Source organism: Bombina bombina, chromosome 3 (genome assembly GCF_027579735.1).
Source record: "Bombina bombina isolate aBomBom1 chromosome 3, aBomBom1.pri, whole genome shotgun sequence".
Lineage (NCBI taxonomy): Eukaryota > Metazoa > Chordata > Amphibia > Anura > Bombinatoridae > Bombina > Bombina bombina.
Window position 1 is genome coordinate 178,457,733 of NC_069501.1, and position 13,564 is coordinate 178,471,296.

The 13,564-nt window shown below is 37.2% G+C and overlaps 1 protein-coding gene across 1 annotated transcript in view; it reads left to right on the plus strand.

Annotated features, from left to right (window-relative positions):
- Positions 1-13,564, plus strand: part of EPHA3 (EPH receptor A3) — a 519,256-nt gene that overhangs the window by 134,879 nt on the left and 370,813 nt on the right. Inside the window, exon 3 of the mRNA XM_053706037.1 lies at positions 2,509-3,169. Within this exon, the coding sequence (XP_053562012.1) occupies positions 2,509-3,169 (661 nt within the window). The remainder of the gene's footprint in view (positions 1-2,508; positions 3,170-13,564) is intronic.

Sequence of the window (13,564 nt, forward strand, 5' to 3'; positions counted from 1 at the left end):
GCCTGTCAAGTCCTTCTTTTGACCCATTTTGCCAAAGGAAAGGAAGTTGCCTGATAATTATGCACACCTGATATAGGGTGTTGATGTCATTAGACCACACCCCTTCTCATTACAGAGATGCACATCACCTAATATGCTTAATTGGTAGTAGGCTTTCGAGCCTATACAGCTTGGAGTAAGACAACATGCATAAAGAGGATGATGTGGTCAAAATACTCATTTGCCTAATAATTCTGCACTCCCTGTATATATATATATGTATTTATGTGTTTGTGTATAAATGTTGGCGCAGATAGACTTGTTCGACACAGTGTTGCCATGAACCTTCAATTTGTAAAAAGAGCAATATCTGCGAAGCACAATAAAGTGAAGCGCAATAAAACAAGGTATGCCTGGCTATATATATATATATATATATATATATATATATATATATATATATATATTTGTATGTATATATATTTTTGAGCCCTTCCTAGTCAAAAACCTTAAAATATGCAATATAATTTTTAATCATTTTAATGTGTTTTTAATAGAAATACTTGAACTCCCTATGTTAAAAGGGATATGATATATGGCAAAGTGTTTGACTAGAAAGGGCACCAATGTATATATATAAAGTATATATGTCTAAATATATGTATTTGTGTACGTATGCATGCCTGTATATGTGTATACATATGTATTTATGTGTTTATAGGTGTAAAAATGTAAGTGCACACATACATACATATACATATATGCACATATGTACACATATATAGACATATATATATATATATATATATATATATACACACACACTTGTGAGCCCTTCACAGTCAAATACCTTGAAACATGCAATATCATTTTTAATAAATTTAATGTTTTAGTGTGTTTTAATAGAATTGCTTGGAATCCCTATGTTCTTCACTTGGAATATATATATATATGTGTGTGTGTGTGTTTGTGTATGCAATATCTATCTGTATATATTCATATAGAAATATAGTTATAGATTTTACAAAAAATAATAAGATATACATGGAAATATAAATTTAAAAATAAAAATATTGCTTTCTTCTATGTAAAGAACAAATGAATGTGATGTATTCCTAACGTACCTTCCGGTTTAGCACAGTTAATCTCGCGCAGTATTTGTAGTGGGCACTATTGAAGCCTCTGGGAAGGAGTAAGCGTGGTTGCGATATCCAAGTTTTTTTTACTTTTCACTTGTAATATGTGTGTTAATCTGGAGCGGTAAAATTTTACATAATCACAGTTAACCCCAATTGTGTATGGTTTAAGCTTGAACAACCTCGATGTTGAAGTTAAATAGAAAACAATATGAATGTGCTAACAGTAAGGTATGCTTGTATGTGATTTTTACCATATATAAAAGTCAGATTTAAAGGGACAGGAATACCATTTTTTTCTTTCATAGTTCAGATAGAGTATACAACAACTTTCCACTTTACTTCTATTATCCAAAATACCTCATTCTCTAGGTATCCTTTGTTGAAGGAACAGCTAACTGATCACATCAGGTGAGCCAATGACAAGAGGCATATATCTGCAGCCCCTAATCAGCAGCTAGCTCCCAGTAGTGCATTGCTGTTCCTGAACATACCTAGGTATGCTTTTCAACAAAGGGACAATAAGGGACAAAGAAAATTAGATAATAGAAGTAAATAGAAAGTTGTTTAATACTTCATGTTTTATCAGAATCATGAGAATGTAATTTAGGCTTTACTGTCCGATATCACTACTGCCTGTCAATGTGTTGAGTAAGAAAATGGATACAGTGTGATAATTTGCCATGCTGTGATTGGAAGAATTGTATTACTGGAGCCAAGACTTTATGTAAGTAGGAGCGGACATGATCCGATATTGCGGATCATGTCCGCTGCACAACTCTGAATGCCGACAGCATACGCTCTCAGCATTTATCATTGCACCAGCAGCTCTTGTGAACTGCTGGTGCAATGCCGCCCCCTGCAGATTCACGGCCATAAATGAATGCTACATTTCACTATACCAAATGTAACATTGAAATATTGTTTATAACATTTGATTTAAAGGGTAATATTTCAGCCTTTATAAAATAATGGATGCCATGTTGTAACCTAGGTTTCCCTAGATTTAAAAACCTGTTCTTCTTATCTTATCTCCCCTGCTGAGGCCATCAGGGGATATTATAAATTAGTTACTGGAGTAACTAACAGGATTTAACATCATTTTCATTAGTGAAATTAATATTAAAATATTGTTTCCTATAGACTTATGTTGATGTGTGTCCGAATCAACAAACGTGTTCATTGCTCTATTTCTAATAAAATTTTGTTTTTGTTTCAAATAACATATTTGATTTATAACTAACTCATATACATACACAAATGCTGAGTTTAGAGCATTGTGTTATTTTGAATATGTGCTGAAACATTCATATATATTCTCACTGAGCAAAAATGCATTATGCTAATAGCTTTATCCCATAAAATTGTTTTAATTATTATCTTTTTCTTTTAGTGGGAAGAGATAAGTGGAGTTGATGAGCATTACACTCCAATCAGAACCTACCAAGTCTGCAATGTTATGGACCATAATCAAAATAACTGGCTTCGAACTAACTGGATTCCACGCAATGCCGCTCAAAAGATCTATGTAGAATTAAAATTCACATTACGGGACTGCAATAGCATCCCTCTTGTTTTGGGCACCTGCAAAGAAACTTTTAACCTTTATTACATGGAGTCAGATGAGGATCAAGGGGTCAAGTTTAGAGAACATCAGTTTACAAAAATTGACACAATTGCAGCTGATGAAAGCTTTACACAGATGGATCTTGGAGATCGAATTCTCAAGCTTAATACTGAAGTTCGAGAAGTCGGACCTGTTAGCAAGAAAGGGCTTTATTTGGCTTTTCACGATGTTGGTGCCTGTGTTGCCTTAGTATCCGTGCGGGTATATTACAAAAAGTGCCCTTTCACTGTGAAGAACTTGGCCATGTTTCCAGATACTGTCCCTATGGACTCTCATTCACTTGTGGAGGTGCAGGGCTCTTGTGTCAATCATTCTAAAGAGGAAGACCCACCCAAAATGTACTGCAGTACTGAAGGGGAGTGGCTTGTGCCTATTGGAAAATGTCTCTGTGATGCTGGCTATGAAGAAAGAGGCTTTGCTTGTCAAGGTAATAAACAGTCATTTTCCCCACTATCCAATAATAAAAGTAATAGTCTGTAGGAACACGAATATAGAAGGTCCTTCATCTAGCAGTTTGATAAAAGGCATAATATCCATTACTTCTATAGACATTTCTTTCATTTGAAGACTGTGGTGTTGTGTGTCTAAACAAGTGTATTGTTGTATAAACTATGAACATAATAACCTCTATGTTGTATTTTTAAGATACACACACATTATTAGATGTTTTTATTAACAGGCCCATTGTGTTTCTCATAAGCAGTACATATTTATTAAACAATCTTTTGCTAAAAATATAAAAAAAATATGGGGGAATTAATTCTTAAGATGTCCCAACTACATTTTAAGCTAAACATAATGTTTATTTTTCATTATTTTTGGTTAAGTTGCACAATGTAAAAGTAACTCTCACATTTTTTAGTGTCATGATAATTTGTTTACAAGGATTTATTCCCAAATATTGGCCCTTTTATGCATAGTTGATGTTACTGTACTTATCTAGAAATATGTTTCTTTTTAGTGATATGTCTTATTATAACCAGGAGTAATTCCAGACCATAAAATAGGGGGGTGTAAAACATTAACAAAACAGTTTAATAAATATTAAGGATGCAGCTATCTATACCTTCCTTTATTTTTTAGCCAGAGATATAAATAAATGAAAAACAGCACACCTCAGGCAGGGGCACACAGTTACAAACAGAGCCATATACATGACTAAGGGCCTTTTGCAGACTTGAAGCATTGTTTTTGCTGTTTGGACCCAACAAATGAAAAAATGAAAATCTTTTAAAAGATTTGGAGGCTGGAGTCTTCATGATCGAATAACACTTTATTTTTAAACCACCCTTCTTCATAAATTGCCTCTCTTCTTGCAATGCATAGAGCACTAACGTGCAAAGTCAGAGCAGTTTACAATTTTGTGTTGTGGAGGACTACAGTAATGAATTAAGGTGCCCCTTAGAACTGCTGTTTGCTACAACCATTGCTACAAAATATTGACAATGATGATCGTCTGATGACTTGTCACTATGTACTGTTATTATTTTAGTATAAAGTGTATTGTTTTGCTGTTGTTATCTGCAAATGCCAGTTAGGGAAACATATGTTGTAGGTTTAGCTATGAGAACTCTGCAGTGTGTATTTCCAATTTTCAGAACTAAATTACATGAAAAGTATATCTCTAGGTTGTTTTTTCTACACATAAACATTTTTATAAAAAAACCTCCAGGTGTTTACTGCCCCTTTAAGGATTGCTTTGTTCATTTTTAACATTCTCAAATAATACAAATAGCAATAAAAAAATGTTTTTTTTATATTCAATTGGTCTTTTCTAGAAGCTCTGCAGGTTTCTGTGTTTGATCAAAGAAATGATGCTGGCATTTTGGGCCTTTCTAATCAAACAAAAAAACCTTGAGACATATTTTAACACAAGCTAGAACTTGTTTTGCATTATATTTGAGGCATTTTTAATTTTCTCGCTGTGCAATTTGGTTTGCACATTGCACAAAGATGAATGAGTTCTGTGATTGGTGTCCTAATTTTATAAAAGAAAATAGTTTCAGTATGTGTAATATTTTGAGATTAAGCAAATATGTTTTTTGGATAACCATGAAAACTACATTTAACATGTTAATTTTAGCTACATACAATATATTTACCTGAGCAGATTCTTTTAAAGGAACTATTATGAAAGCAGTTCTATTTAGAAAGCACATGAATGCCCAAGAATATATAACCTGGATGTAGATGCTGATTAAAGTATGCAATTCTAATTGTTAAAAAGGATGATGTACTCATTTTCTTTGATGTATATGGGGGGCAAAAACAGAAATTACAAAATGTTAAAAATATTTTTCTATGAAAGGGGTTAAAGGGACAGTCTACAACAAAATTGTTCTTATTTTAAAAAGATAGACAATCCCTTTATTACCCATTCCCCGTTTTTGCATAACCAACACAGTTATATTAATATACTTTTTACCTCTGTGATTACCTTGTATCTAAGCCTCTGCAGACAGCCTCCTTATCTAAGTGCTTTTGACAGACATGCAGTGTAGTCAATCAGTGAAGACTCCTAAATAACTTCACGGGAGTGAGCACAATGTTATCTATATGACACACATGAACTAACACTGTCTAACTGTGAAAAACTTTCAAAATGCTCTGAGCTAAGAGGCGGTTTTCAACGGTTTAGAAATCAGTTTGGGCCTAGCTAGGTTTAGCTTTTCAAAAATATCACCAAGGGAACAAAGCACATTTGATGATAAAAGTAAATTGGAAAGTTGTTTAAAATTGCATGCCCTATCTGAATCATGAAAGTTTAGTTTTGACTTTACTGTCCCTTTAAGTACATTTGCAATTGATTTCGACAGGAATTGCATGTTTGTGCAAATGGATACTCTTGTATTCATTTTCATTGGCTGATTAAAACAACTTCCACAGGCATGATGACGGAGAGGAACAAGCCTTCAGAAGCCTAAAAGGAAAAGTTGGTTGATTCATAATAAGAATGTTTTCGTTATCTAAAAGGCTGACTCATTTTCAAATGCCCTTTTTAAGATGATCAAAAGGGGGAAAAAATACAATGTCAAACCAAATTATGTGTACTACAAAGGTCTGGTGATCTATTCTTTAATTAAATGATGAGCTTGGAAACCAAATCTTGAACTGTTGTACAATATATATTAAAAATATATCTAATTATTTATTACTTTTTCAGTATAAAACACATTTTCTCTTAATTTAAAGGGCCAGCTCTAGTCACATGATTCAGCTGTGTAACTATCCTGATGATTGGATCAGCAGCAGCTTCTGCTCAGAACCTGCTCCTGACCAGTGCATTAGACCGGTCCATTAGAAATAACAGGTTCAAATATTAGCTAATGTTTTTATCCATCAGAGTAAATCTGTAAGTCTTTCTTCAATAGTAGAAGGGAATTCTGGGTAGAGACATTCAAATAAGAATATCCAATGTTATCAGTTTTAACTAACTCAAAATTGACATTAAACTCATTGCATATATCACCAGCAACTAAGCTTTGGTTTGCTTAAAAAAAAAAAAAAAACACTTTAAAATTATTTAACAATGTCATTTTTTTTTGAAAATCAGGACTAATCCATTTTCATTGTCTCCTTTGCTGTGGCAAATTAGGGTCAAATGGTCAAATATAAATGAGCTTATAATGGGAGCTAACCAATCACTGTGTGGAATGTTGCAGGTCTCTCTGGATAGAGTTGTACATGTACACTTCTAGGGGTATTTTAGAGAAAAAGTTGAAAAAGTTTACAAAATAGGTAATTAAACATAAAGTTAAATAGCCCTTTAAAGGGACATAATACTCATATGCTAAATCACTTGAAAGTGATGCAGCATAACTGTAAAAAGCTGACAGGAAAATATCACATGTGAATCTTTATGTAAAAAGGAAAAGATTTTACCTCACAATTTCCTCAGCTCACCAGAGTAAGTTCTGTATAAAGATTTATATTACAGTTACTGCCCAGCTGCAGGTTTAAAAAAAAGGAAGAAATGAACAGCAGCCAATTGACATCAGCAGTGCTGAGGTCATGAACTCTTTTACTGTGATCTCATGAGATTTCACTTAACTCTCATGAGATTTCATAGTAAAGTTCCTTAAACTGAATAGGAAATAAGATGAGTGTGCATGAGGCTCACTCCCCTGCCGGTCCCGGGACAGGCATACTATTTGCTGCTTAAAGTCCTTTACGATGGGGTGTGATTACTTTTGAGGTAAAATATCTTCCTTTTTTACATAGAGATGTTCAGGTGATATTTTCTAGTCAGCTTTTTACAGCTATGCTGCATCACTTTTAAGTGTTTAAACTATTGGGTATAATGGCCCTTTAAGCTTATTTATTATTATTTTTACAGATTTAACTGCAAACTTCTAGCTTGACATGTACAGTCACTGAAATAAGTTATAGCACAGTAATATAATATATGCACATATAAGTATTATTTATAGCTGCTATATATTTCATACTTTGGAGAGTTTGTATCAAGGTTTTACTCACCCTATGACATTCTTAAGTATCTGGAGAGCAACATTTTATAAACTAGATATTTATTATGATAAAAATGCTGCAATGAATATGTAGCCTTGTTCTTTTATTGTAAATAGAAGTATTGTCAGTGGTAGAGGAAATTGTAATTAAATCACATATTTCCATAGTACACTATATTCTATTTGAAAAGCTTATCAATACTTTTTTTCAACCACAGTCACCATTACATTCTGAGGGAATTTGTGTAGATAAACCATTTAATAAACCTTTCAACTGAATAAAAATGTATATCCTTATAACAAAAAGGAACATTGCAAATAGTATTTTCTAAATTGAATATGAAAACAGCTTATTAACCCACTGCTACAGAGAGTTATATAACCATAGACTCTTATTTAAGGACAACCCCTTCTTCTGACTATAGAGTTCAGGGGATATAAATAAATGAATAATATGTGGCTTACAATAGGGCTTATATGTGAACAGCATCGAAAACTCAAAAACAGCTCAGTACTAGGGTAGAAATGGCTAAGCAGTTAAGAATATAGCACAGCCATAATAGCTAAATGTTATTTAAATCATGAACCATACAGGGAATGTGTACACAGCACATGCTGTTATATTATTGTTTATTGGTTGCTAAAAGGTACACAAACTGTCACACTGAAGGGTAGGTTTAAGCCTTTACTAAAATATCAAGAACAGATAAAGTTTATTTAACATTTGCACATATTGTTAGTTTATAAAACACTTTATTAGACAAAACAAACCAGTTTACCGTGACCCTCAAATATTAGATATTAGTCCATTTTACTTGTTCATATTACTTTACTAAGGAAAATGGAGGGAGTTAAAGGGACAGTTAACATACAAAATAATGTTACAAAATTCTACATATAGTACAGAGTTATGTACAGGTGACTCTCGGTTTACGCCGGTTCAATTTCCGCCGTTTCAGAATAACAACTTTTTTTTCAGTCATGTGACTGCTATTGAAAAGCTTTAGAAAGCAGTGCACTTATTAAAATAGCCAGGAGGTGGAGCTGTCCGCTTGTTTTGCAGCAAAGTTGTGCAACTTAACAGACTGAAATTGATCTGTGTACACAGAGCAGACATTAGCTATTGAGCAACAAGTTGTAGCAGCCACTTCCCTATTATCTTCTTGTCCAGCTGCTTGAGGTGAGGGTGCCTAACTGCTTATTGATCACTGCAGATTGAAATGCATAGAATAGGTGCAGACCCAATATTATCTAATATGCTAACAATGCAGAGAACTGATTGCAGAAAAATGCAAGTAAAAAAACGTTTTTGTTCATTAAACTTATTTCTTCTGTTAAGTGTGATCAGTCCACGGGTCATCATTACTTCTGGGATATTAACTGCTCCCCTACAGGAAGTGCAAGAGGATTCACCCAGCAGAGCTGCATATAGCTCCTCCCCTCTACGTCACTCCCAGTCATTCTCTTGCACCCAGCAACTAGATAGGTCGTGTGAGAGGACTATGGTGATTATACTTAGTTTTATATCTTCAATCAAAAGTTTGTTATTTTAAAATAGCACCGGAGTGTGTTATTACCTCTCTGGCAGAGTTTGAGGAAGAATCTACCAGAGTTTTGCTATGATTTTAGCCGGAGTAGTTAAGATCATATTGCTGTTCTCGGCCATCTGAGGAGTGAGGTAAACTTCAGATCAGGGGACAGCGGGCAGATGAATCTGCATAGAGGTATGTAGCAGTTTTTATTTTCTGACAATGGAATTGATGAGAAAATCCTGCCATACCGATATAATGTCATGTATGTATACTTTACACTTCAGTATTCTGGGAGAATGGTACTTCACTAGAATTACACTGTAAGAAAGACATAAAGCTGTTTAATAACTAGAGATTATGTTTAACGTTTTTGCTGGAATGTAAAATCGTTTTCATTTGCTGAGGTACTGAGTGAATAAATGTTTGGGCACCATTTTTCCACTTGGCAGTTGCTTAAATCTGTTTTTTCTGTCAGTTTCTGTTCTCCCTCACTGCTGTGTGTGTGGGGGAGGGGCGCTTTTACTATGCATCAAATATTTCAGTCAGCAACTCATTGTATTCCCTGCATGATCTGGTTCATCTCTACAGAGCTCAGGGGTCTTCAAAACTTATTTTGAGGGAGGTAATTTCTCTCAGCAGAGCTGTGAGAATTATAGTTTGACTGAAATAAAAACTTTTATTCTGTAATTTGTTTCCTGCTTTCAGAAATTGTTATCTTTGCTAATGGGATTAAACCTTTGCTAAAGTTGTGTTGTTTACAAGGATTGAGGCTATAACTGTTTCAATTTATTAATTTTCAACTGTCATAGATCTTCTGTGCTTCTTAAAGGCACAGTACGTTTTAATATTATTCTATTTGAATTGTATTTCCAAGTTGCAAGTTTATTTGCTAGTATGTTAAACATGTCTGATTCAGAAGATGATACCTGTGTCATTTGTTGCAATGCCAAAGTGGAGCCCAATAGAAATTTATGTACTAACTGTATTGATGCTACTTTAAATAAAAATCAATCTGTACAAATTGAACAAATTTCACCAAACAACGAGGGGAGAGTTATGCCGACTAACTCGCCTCACGTGTCAGTACCTACATCTCCCGCTCAGAGGGAGGTGCGTGATATTGTAGCGCCGAGTACAGCTGGGCGGCCATTACAAATCACATTACAGGATATGGCTACTGTTATGACTGAAGTTTTGGCTAAATTACCAGAACTAAAAGGTAAGCGTGATCACTCTGGGGTGAGAACAGAGTGCGCTGATAATATTAGGGCCATGTCAGACACTGCGTCACAGGTGGCAGAACATGAGGACGGAGAACTTCATTCTGTGGGTGACGGTTCTGATCCAAACAGACTGGATTCAGATATTTCAAATTTTAAATTTAAACTGGAAAACCTCCGTGTATTACTAGGGGGGGTGTTAGCGGCTCTGAATGATTGTAACACAGTTGCAATACCAGAGAAAATGTGTAGGTTGGATAAATATTTTGCGGTACCGACGAGTACTGAGGTTTTTCCTATACCTAAGAGACTTACTGAAATTGTTACTAAGGAGTGGGATAGACCCGGTGTGCCGTTCTCACCCCCTCCGATATTTAGAAAAATGTTTCCAATAGACGCCACCACAAGGGACTTATGGCAAACGGTCCCTAAGGTGGAGGGAGCAGTTTCTACTTTAGCTAAGCGTACCACTATCCCGGTGGAGGATAGCTGTGCTTTTTCAGATCCAATGGATAAAAAGTTAGAGGGTTACCTTAAGAAAATGTTTGTTCAACAAGGTTTTATATTGCTACCCCTTGCATGCATTGCGCCGATCACGGCTGCAGCGGCATTCTGGATTGAGTCTCTGGAAGAGAACATTGGTTCAGCTACTCTGGACGACATTACGGACAGGCTTAGAGTCCTTAAACTAGCTAATTCATTCATTTCGGAGGCCGTAGTACATCTTACTAAACTTACGGCGAAGAATTCAGGATTCGCCATTCAGGCACGCAGGGCGCTGTGGCTAAAATCCTGGTCAGCTGATGTTACTTCTAAGTCTAAATTGCTTAATATACCTTTCAAAGGGCAGACCTTATTCGGGCCCGGGTTGAAAGAGATTATCGCTGACATTACAGGAGGTAAAGGCCATGCCCTGCCTCAGGACAAAGCCAAAGCCAAGACTAGACAGTCTAGTTTTCGTTCCTTTCGTAATTTCAAAGCAGGAGCAGCATCAACTTCCTCTGCACCAAAACAGGAAGGAGCTGTTGCTCGCTACAGACAAGGCTGGAAACCTAACCAGTCCTGGAACAAGGGCAAGCAGACTAGGAAACCTGCTGCTGCCCCCAAAACAGCATGAATTGAGGGCCCCCGATCCGGGATCGGATCTAGTGGGGGGCAGACTTTCTCTCTTCGCCCAGGCTTGGGCAAGAGATGTTCAGGATCCCTGGGCGCTAGAGATAATATCTCAGGGATACCTTCTGGACTTCAAATACTCTCCTCCAAGAGAGAGATTTCATCTGTCAAGATTGTCAACAATCCAGACAAAGAAAGAGGCTTTTCTACGCTGCGTACAAGAGCTCTTGTTAATGGGAGTAATCCATCCAGTTCCACGATCGGAACAGGGACAGGGGTTTTACTCAAATCTGTTTGTGGTTCCCAAAAAAGAGGGAACTTTCAGACCAATCCTGGACTTAAAGATCCTAAACAAATTCCTAAGAGTTCCATCGTTCAAGATGGAGACTATTCGGACAATTTTACCTATGATCCGAGAGGGTCAGTACATGACCACTGTAGATTTAAAAGATGCTTACCTGCACATACCGATTCACAAAGATCATTACCGGTACCTAAGGTTTGCCTTCCTAGACAGGCATTACCAGTTTGTGGCTCTTCCATTCGGATTGGCTACAGCGCCAAGAATCTTCACAAAGGTTCTGGGTGCTCTTCTGGCGGTACTAAGACCGCGGGGAATCTCGGTAGCTCCATACCTAGACGACATTCTGATACAAGCTTCAAGCTTTCAAACTGCCAAATCTCATACAGAGTTAGTGCTGGCATTTCTAAGGTCACATGGATGGAAGGTGAACGAAAAGAAAAGTTCACTCGTTCCACTCACAAGAGTTCCCTTCCTGGGGACTCTTATAGATTCTGTAGAAATGAAGATTTACCTGACAGAGGACAGGCTATCAAGACTTCAAAGTGCTTGCCGCACTCTTCATTCCATTCAACACCCGTCAGTGGCTCAATGTATGGAGGTAATCGGCTTAATGGTAGCGGCAATGGACATAGTACCCTTTGCACGCTTACACCTCAGACCACTGCAACTGTGCATGCTAGGTCAGTGGAATGGGGATTACTCAGACTTATCCCCTTCTCTGAATCTGGATCAAGAGACCAGAAATTCTCTTCTATGGTGGCTTTCTCGGCCACACCTGTCCAGGGGGATGCCATTCAGCAGACCAGACTGGACAATTGTAACAACAGACGCCAGCCTTCTAGGTTGGGGTGCCGTCTGGAATTCCCTGAAGGCTCAGGGACTATGGAGTCAGGAGGAGAGTCTCCTGCCAATAAACATTCTGGAATTGAGAGCAGTTCTCAATGCCCTCCTGGCTTGGCCCCAGTTGACAACTCGGGGGTTCATCAGGTTTCAGTCGGACAACATCACGACTGTAGCTTACATCAACCATCAGGGAGGGACAAGAAGCTCCCTAGCTATGATGGAAGTATCAAAGATAATTCGCTGGGCAGAGTCTCACTCTTGCCACCTGTCAGCAATCCACATCCCGGGAGTGGAGAACTGGGAGGCGGATTTCTTAAGTCGTCAGACTTTTCATCCGGGGGAGTGGGAACTTCATCCGGAGGTCTTTGCCCAAATACTTCGACGTTGGGGCAAACCAGAGATAGATCTCATGGCGTCTCGACAGAACGCCAAGCTTCCTCGTTACGGGTCCAGATCCAGGGATCCAGGAGCAGTCCTGATAGATGCTCTGACAGCACCTTGGGACTTCAGGATGGCTTACGTGTTTCCACCCTTCCCGTTGCTTCCTCGATTGATAGCCAGAATCAAACAAGAGAGAGCATCAGTGATTCTAATAGCACCTGCGTGGCCACGCAGGACTTGGTATGCAGACCTGGTGGACATGTCATCCTGTCCGCCTTGGTCTCTACCTCTGAAACAGGACCTTCTGATACAGGGTCCCTTCAAACATCAAAATCTAACTTCTCTGAAGCTGACTGCTTGGAAATTGAACGCTTAATTTTATCAAGACGTGGGTTTTCTGAGTCAGTTATTAGTACCTTAATACAGACTAGGAAACCTGTTACCAGAAAGATTTACCATAAGATATGGCGTAAATACCTACATTGGTGTGAATCCAAAGGTTACTCTTGGAGTAAGGTTAGGATTCCTAGGATATTGTCTTTTCTACAAGAAGGTTTAGAAAAGGGTTTATCTGCTAGTTCATTAAAGGGACAGATCTCAGCTCTGTCCATTCTGTTACACAAACGTCTGTCAGAAGTTCCTGACGTCCAGGCTTTTTGTCAGGCTTTGGCCAGGATTAAGCCTGTGTTTAAAACTGTTGCTCCACCATGGAGTTTAAACCTTGTTCTTAATGTTTTACAGGGCGTTCCGTTTGAACCCCTTCATTCCATTGATATAAAGTTGTTATCTTGGAAAGTTCTATTTTTAATGGCTATTTCCTCGGCTCGAAGAGTCTCTGAATTATCAGCCTTACATTGTGATTCTCCTTATTTGATTTTTCATTCGGATAAGGTAGTCTTGCGTACTAAACCTGGGTTCTTACCTAAGGTAGTTACTAACAGGAATATCAATCAAGAGATT